Source organism: Cervus elaphus, chromosome 10 (assembly GCF_910594005.1).
Source record: "Cervus elaphus chromosome 10, mCerEla1.1, whole genome shotgun sequence".
Taxonomy (NCBI): Eukaryota; Metazoa; Chordata; class Mammalia; order Artiodactyla; family Cervidae; genus Cervus; species Cervus elaphus.
Window position 1 is genome coordinate 17,346,933 of NC_057824.1, and position 7,808 is coordinate 17,354,740.

The window sequence follows — 7,808 nt, forward strand, 5'->3', positions numbered from 1 at the left end:
CCCGGGTCTCCTGCATTGCAGGCAGATTCTTTACCAGTTGAGCTACAAGGGAAGCCCCTATGCGTGGCTAGGGGTCCCCCAACAGTCAACCCAACTTACCTGCAGGCAGGTTTAGTTTTTCAGTTTGAATTAATCACCCGCTAAGTGCTAGCATTTTGTTTGAATTAGTTACCAACCTTCCACAAGAACAGGTTTCCCGTATTAATCTAACACCTGGGGTTTTAAGTTTTATTCAATTTTAATTAAACAGCCAAATACACTGGAGGGTATTGTACTGAACATGGGGGTTAGTGGTGGACTCCAGAGAAGAAATCACTCCAGGGTGAGACTGGTTGGCTTTGCCCACAGTTGGCTCTAAGAGCTGTCTTCTCCCCCCGCCCCCCCCAATGCACACACACACACACACACACACACACACCCTGACAGACATACACACAGTCACAGTGAGCCTTTTCAAGGGGGAGGAACTCTCCCTGGATCTGCTCCCACTCAGCCTACTCTTGAAGGGGTGGGGGAAGCAGAGGGCATCACCACAGACCCAGTGGAGAGGGTAACAGGTGGCACTTAAGAAAAACATAAAGAGGGGCCATGTTCAGAAGGCTGTTTTACTTTGGGTATTTTAAAATACATTCCTGAGGTCTGGACGAGATGCTTCTGTGCAAGGGAAGAATTACCATGCAGGGTCAGTGGAGCCAGAGGGAGGTGACTGGGTGGGGTGGGGGTGGGGTGGGAGCAGGGCGCATGCGCGGCAGCCGGGAGCAGCCCAGGGAGATGCGCCAGGATCGGCCCCGCCGAAGCGGGAGGAGCTAGTACAGAGTCTCTCGGGCGTGGGTTCTCAGGTGGCGCAGCAGATGGGAGTTGCGGCTGAAGCTGCGGCCGCACTGTGCGCACGAGTAGGGCCGGGCCCCGGTGTGCACCAGCATGTGCCGCAGCAGGTTGCAGCTGCGGCTGAAGACCTTGCCACACTCCGGGCACTCCTGGGGGGGCTCCGCCGGCCCAGATGCGGCCTCGTCCCCCGCCCCGGCGTGGGTGGCCAGGTGCCGCTGCAGGTGGGCGTTGCGCCGGAAGCTCCGGCCGCACTGCTCGCAGCTGTAGGGCCGCTCGCCCGTGTGGCTGCGGCGGTGGCGGGCCAGGTTGGAGCTGTTCCGGAAGCGGTGCCCGCAGGTGTCGCAGACGTGGGGTTTCTCCCCGGTGTGGATGCGCTGGTGGCGGGCCAGGTGGGCGCTCTGGCTGAAGCCCTCGCCGCACTCACTGCAGCGGCAGGGCTTCTCGCCGGTGTGGCTGCGCCGGTGGCGGGTGAGGTCCTGGGTCTGGCTGAAGCTCTTGCCACACTGGGCACAGTGGTGGGGCCTCGGGCCGCCGTGGGTCAGGAGGTGGCGGGCGAGGCCGGCGCGCCGCATGAAGCGCTTCCCGCAGTGGGGGCATCCGTAGGGCTTCTCGCCCGTGTGCACCCGCTGGTGACAGGCCAGCTGGGAGCTCTGACTGAAGCTGCGGCCGCACACCTGGCAAGAGAAGGGCCGCTCGCCCGTGTGCACGCGCCAGTGGGCCCCCAGGTGCTCGCTGCGCCGGAAAGCCTTGCCGCACTCGCTGCACACATAGGGCCGGCGCTCGGGCCCGGGGCGCAGGCTGCCGGAGCACTCGGAGCACTGGTGGCCCTTGTCCTTGGCGTGGATCCGCAGGTGGCGCTTGAGGCTGGAGCGGCGCTGGAAGGTCTGGCCGCAGTGGGAGCACAGCACCACGGTCAGCTCGGGGGGTGCCGGCGGCTTGGTCTCCGGGGCGCCGCCGGGGGCCTTCTGGTCCTGGGCGTGCGCCAGCAGGTGCTGCGTGAGGCGCGCGCGGCGCTGGAAGCCCTGGCCACACTCGGCGCACAGGAAGGCGGGCTCGGAGGAGTGCGTCTGCAGGTGTTTGTTCAGGTGTGAGCTCTGGCGGAAGCGGTGGCCGCACAAGTGGCAGGTGTGCGGCCGCTCGTCCGTGTGCGTGCGCATGTGCAGCTTGAGGATGGAGCTGCGGCCGAAGCCCTTCCCGCAGCACAGACACAGAAAGGACCGCGCGCCCGGGTGTGAGTGCAGCTGGTGCGCCTCCAGGCGGGCCAACTGCGGGAAACTGACGCCACAGTCTGTGCAGATGAACTTGACCTCCGGCTCCGACTTGGGGACGCCTTCGGCTACTTTGACCTTGAGAACGTCACTCCTGCCGGGAGGGGACATTTCTCCTCCGGGGCCGCTCGTCTCGGGGCCAGACCCTAGCAACTGGGCGTGGGGCTCTTCTGCCACCCTGGGGCTCTCTGCCTGAGCGTTTGCTGAGGCGGTCGAGGGCCAAGACACCCCTTTCGGCTCTTCTGCCTTAAACTCCTCTTCCAGGGTTCTGCCTCCAGTTCCTAAAAAAAGAAACAGAAAACAGGACAGGTCAGGCGTTCTCAGAGGGCCTTCTGGGAATCTCTAGAACCTCAGTGCCGGGAAGTGCAAAGAAACCCAGAATTCTGCAAAGTTTGTAGGTGGGCAGAGGGTGGGTAAAAAACCAAATAACATACAGTTTATCAGTTGTAAGGTGTATAATTCTGGTCCTTTAGGCCTGTTTATAATGTCAGGCAACCATACCACTGTGTCATTCTCCCAAATGGAGACCCATATCGGTTAGTAAGCCTTCACATGACCACTGATTTTATTTAATTAATTAAAATATTTATTTATGTATTTGGCTGTGTGGGGTCTTAATTGTGACACAGGGAATCTTCATTGCAGCACATGAACTCTTATTAATAGTTGCCACCTTGTGGGATCTAGTTCCCTGACCCAGGCCCTCTGTATTGGGAGTGCAGAGTCTTAGCCAGCAGACCACCAGAGAGGTCCCTTATTTTATTTAACTTTAGCTGTTGTAATTAATTTTATTGAAGTATAGTTGATTTACCATGTTGTGTTAATTTCTGTTGTACAGCAAACTCGTTCAGTTATATATATATATATTCTTTTCTCTTATGTTTTATTACAGGAGATCCAGTAGGACATTGCTGTTTCTCCATTCTATTAATATATGTAATAATTTGTATCTGCTAATCCCAAACTAACTTGCAATCTACTCCTCCCTCCCCCTTGGCAACCACGAGACTTCTCTCTCTCTGTGTATTTCATAGATCAGTTGATATGTGTCATAGTTTAGATTCCACATATAAGTAATACCATATAGTATTTGCCATGACCACCTTTTTTTTTCTTGGCCATGTCAAATAGCTTGGGGGATCTTAGTTCCTTGACAGGGAATTGAAGCAGGGCCCGTGGCAGTGAAAGCCTGGAGTCCAAACCACTGGACCACCAGGGAATTCCTGACCACTTATTTTAAAAGTTCAGAGTTGGGGGGGTTGATGCTTAGATGCAAAGAGCCTTAAAATTATATCTATATAGATACAGACATATCAATATAGATCTATATCAATATATATCACCTCATCAAAATAGCTCATTTTTAGCCAAAGAGGCCAAAAAGTCAGGGGCCACCTTGGGCATACAAAAAAGCCTTCAGTGGTCATAAACCCAGGAAAAAGCTGTCTCACCCAGAGGATGCACAGGCCAAGCCTTCTTTGCTGGGACGTCTTCAAAGGTCAGGGACTCCTGTGACAAAGGGATGGCAGAGATTGTCAGTGAGTGAGGAACAGGGCTCGGGGACCTAAGAGCGATGAAGGGCTCTCCAGGTTTAAATTAAGGAAGACAGGGGTGTGCTGAAACCACGGAGTTGGAGAACGTTCCAGGCCATGAGACAGACCTGGAGTGAGGGGACCCATCCAGCTCACCAGCACTGCTGCCAGCTCCTGGTCTCCCGAGTTCTCCTCCGGCCACAGCTCGGGGCCCTGGAGGGCTGACGGCAGTGAGGGAGGGAGAGAGAGAGCTGTGAGAAGGCAGTTCTACCGCCATGTGGCCTCGGGGTTGTGCACCCGTGGCCAGGGCCCTGGGACGCTCCGCCATTCCCATCAGCTAGGGAGGCCCCCCCCCTTTCCCTCCCTGCCCCCAGCCACCTGGCCCCGCAGCTGCCCCTGCACCCCAGGCCTCCATCTCCCTAGGGCCCCCGCTCCTCACCGCTCTCTTGCAGGGCCTGCAAAGTCCTCTTGGGACCTGGGCTCAGTGGCTGCCTTGAACTCAGGGAACGTCTCCAGTCCCCCATCTCAGCAGGCTTGGAGGGCCCCGACTGGGACGGTGGGAGTGCCTGCGATGGCTCCAGGGCTGGAGACCCTTCTGAGGGCGCTTCCTTCTTGGGACTGTGGCTGGAGACTTGGAAAGAGCCCCCCTGTTCCTCCAAGGTGCTGTCTGCATGGGGACAATTCTTGCCAGCATTAAAACTGAAATCCTGTTCAGAACACACCATGTCAGGGCACAGGCAGGACAGTAATCCATGTCCTACTAACTCCCAAGGGCAGTGGCACAGTGTAAAGGTGATGGTCAGACAGAGAGGGAGGGAGTTAGGAGGTCAAGAAGGAACTGGCAGAGGAAGACAAGTGGGACCTTGGTCCCCCAACCAGGGATCGAACTCCCTGCTGTGGAAGCACAGAGTCTTAACCACTGGACCACCAGCAAAGTTCTCAGCTCAGTGATTTCTTAACAGGGTGATAAAGTCCCCGCCTTTCCGCCTGCTGTCCAGCCCACCGGGCAGCCCCTCTTACCAGCGGCCCCACGTTGCTAGACTCCCTCCGGACACCCTCTAGCAGCAGTACCACCTCTTCACCATCCCTGAGCGGCTGGCCCTGCAGCCGGGCCAGGAGGTGTGGGGGCAGCACACTCAGGAACTGCTCCAGCACCAGCAGCTCCAGGATCTGCTTCTTGGTGTGCAGAGCCGGCCGCAGCCAGTGGTTACAGAGCTCCCGGAGCCGGCTCAGGGACGCCCTCGGCCCCATGTCCTCCTGGTACTGGAAGCACCTGAAGAGCTGATGAGCCACCTCGGGCCGGGGCCTGGCCTCTGGCCGCCCGGGGTCCTCCTGGATGGCAGCCTCCTCCTCTTCCTCCAGCTTGACTGCTCCGAGCTGCTCCGGCTCCCCCGCAGCTGGGCCGGGTTCTGCAAGCATCCTTCACCTTGGGGACTCCTCACCACGGTTGCTCTCGTGTTCAAGTCTCTCCCTCCCAGCTCCCACACCCGGGGTGTTAAGGGGTGCCTGCAGGTGTGGTCTCCAGAGGAATCTCTTCTCGAACGGGTCACAGGTAGTGCCTCAGCCTGACCAAACAAGGCAGAGAAATCGAATTGTTCAGTACTATCCATTCCTTCCTGAAGCACTTAGAACTTTACCTCGGTTTGCCCCAGGGACCAAAGTTGGCAACCCCGAAACAGGACAGTCTGGCTGTCCCTGCCTCTTGATATGGTGCCACAGGGAGTACCTGGCACCACTGAAGAGGGAGTCCTTGCCAAAAATGTTCCGTCACAATCCAATCCAGCCTTTAGACCCAACTTCCGGTTAAAGGGCATTGCAGGGAATAAGAACAAGTTGGCGGAAAGGCTAAGTGGGATAGTGTTCAAAGGTACAAACTTGGGGACGGAGGAGGAGAAAAAAATAAATAAATAAATAAAGGCACAAACTTGTAACGTGTAGTAAATAAGCCATAGTGATCTAATGCATAGTATAGTGAGAGGGTAACAGGCAGGAAGGCCAGGGGTCTCCAAACAGAGGAAATAGGCTGCAAGTGTCAAACATTTTTATCTCTCTTAAGCAGCAGGAGGAAACAAACTGGCGATATTTTTTTTTCCTTCTCTATACAAATTTAAAAGGAGGTTTCTCTTAAAATGCTCTGTTGCCATGATACCTGGTTTCACCTGAAGCTAACTATTCTCAAACTTATTTGAGAGCTATTATTATTGGATCTCATCTATGGCCCCGGATTAAATTCGTCTCCTCCGGAGGCCAAAAATCCCGGCATCTTATCGTTCAGCAACAACCTTTCGATAGCAAATACAGATAATAATGTTATACTGTAATACATTATGTAATATGATACACATTACTACATCAGTCATATTATAATATATAAATGAAATGCTGTTTAAAAGTTACTCAATGTTACATGTCACATTTATAAAACAGGGCCTTCCCTGGTCTAGGAACTAAGAGCCCACAGGCCACACAGCAACTAAGTCCCGGCTCTACAGCTAGACAGAAGCTTGCGCTCAGCAACTACTGAGCCCATGTGCCGCTACTAAGACCCAACACAGCCAAAAATAAATAAATAAAATATTTTAAAAACAATTATAAAACAAACAAGTCAAATGATCCATTGAGTAAACGACCAAACAGGTCCAAAAGACCGGACATGCCCAGAAACAACTGGTCCAAGTTCTTCTAAGTCTGTTATAAAAAAATAAGTGCCTGTAGGCACATTGCTGTAGAGAAGACTAACAGCTGATGTAAGGAAATGTGTGAACCTTGACTGGATCCTGACCTTTAAGAAAGGGGGTGGTGGTGCTAAAAGTTATTCTGGGGAAATAGCTTTGGGGAAATAGTTGGGGAAGTCTGAATCTGGTGGAGCCCTGGGGGATAAGGGAAAAGACTAGCAACTTTTGAGATGGGATTCCAGCCTTGCGCTATGTTGGAAGTGTCTTCATTCTTAGAAATTGTTGAGGATTTGGAAGTGAAGAGGCATGAGGTTTCAGCCACACTTATGGATCAACAAGGCAAAAGTGGCAAAATTATAGCAATTGTCTAATCCGGGAGGTGGGTGTATGGATGTTCATTGCATTGCTCTTTCAACTTCTCTGGAAGTTTGAGAATTTTAAAGATAAAAGGGTGGGCGGTGGGTGTAGTTCATATATATGATCACTCCTTAACCAGACGTCCTGATTCTCACTTTCTGGTGCTGGAGGTGGCTCTCAGTGGTCAAGGCCAAGGTCACCCAGCTGACCAGGGCAGGGCTGAGCTCCCACCTAGTGTCCCAGTCTCCTTCCCTGGGTTCCATCCCGGGAGACAGGCCAGGATGAGCCAGGGAGATGGGGTTGGTGGGTGGGTTTCCACATGAGAGACTAAGCTGACTGCCCGCAGAGGTTTGTGACACATGTGTCCCCGAGGCAGGCCAAAGCAGAGAGGCATCCAGTGGGTGCAGCCTGGGGAGCTGGGTGATGAGTGGAAGACACAGACATTTCCCTTTCTTCCCTAGTTTTTTTTTAAAATCCTGGATTCTTCCTTTGTCCACTGGGAAGTATCCATCACAACACCCCTGTGAGTCTAGCTAACAACAAAAAAAAGTGCTTCTAACTTGGCAACAGGGGGCACTGGTTCTGTAAGACTCTTCCTTCCTTTGGAGCTAGTGGAGACCTACCTAGGGGGAGCTGACCCAAGTTCAGCCCCACCCCCAGAGGACTCAGTTCAGTCCTTCAGCACAACGCAGCCAAGGAGGCTTACACTTCCAAACAAGCTTGTTCTTTTGTTCCAGAGCTTTGAGGCACTTTTATTTTATGTTTTGGCTCAGCCATGTGGCTTGCAGGAGCCTAGTTTCCTGACCAGGGATTGAACCTGCGCCCTTGGCAGTGAAAACGTGGAATCCTAAGTCACTGGACCACCCTGGAACTCCTGAGTCACTTTTATATTTCAATCCAGGCAGGGATTACTTTATGGATATGGAAACCCAAGTTCCAACATCTCTCTGCCCTCCCTGTTCTCCAGCCTCAGGGCTGCGAAAGAGCCTTTTCCTGTTCCCCTACCCTCACATGAACATCCAAGGCAGAGAGTTGGGCAGAAGCCCTCTTGCATCACTTCCCACCAGGTAAAGGCAGCAGAGCGGTGCCCCCACCTGCAGACAGTACACGCTGGGCACACGTCTAAGTGCTGGCTGTTCTCATTGAGT

General features: G+C 53.9%; 1 protein-coding gene across 1 annotated transcript; it reads right to left on the minus strand.

The window, feature by feature from the left end:
- Positions 1 to 697: 697 nt before the first annotated feature.
- On the minus strand, positions 698 to 4,879 carry ZSCAN10 (zinc finger and SCAN domain containing 10). Its single transcript, XM_043915615.1, has 5 exons — positions 4,649 to 4,879; positions 4,068 to 4,335; positions 3,785 to 3,849; positions 3,548 to 3,605; positions 698 to 2,377 (listed from the first exon to the last, which is right to left on the minus strand). The coding sequence occupies exons 1-5, from the start codon at positions 4,877 to 4,879 to the stop codon at positions 807 to 809; spliced, it is 2,193 nt and encodes a 730-aa protein (XP_043771550.1). The 3' UTR covers positions 698 to 806.
- Between the last annotated feature and the right edge of the window lie 2,929 nt (positions 4,880 to 7,808).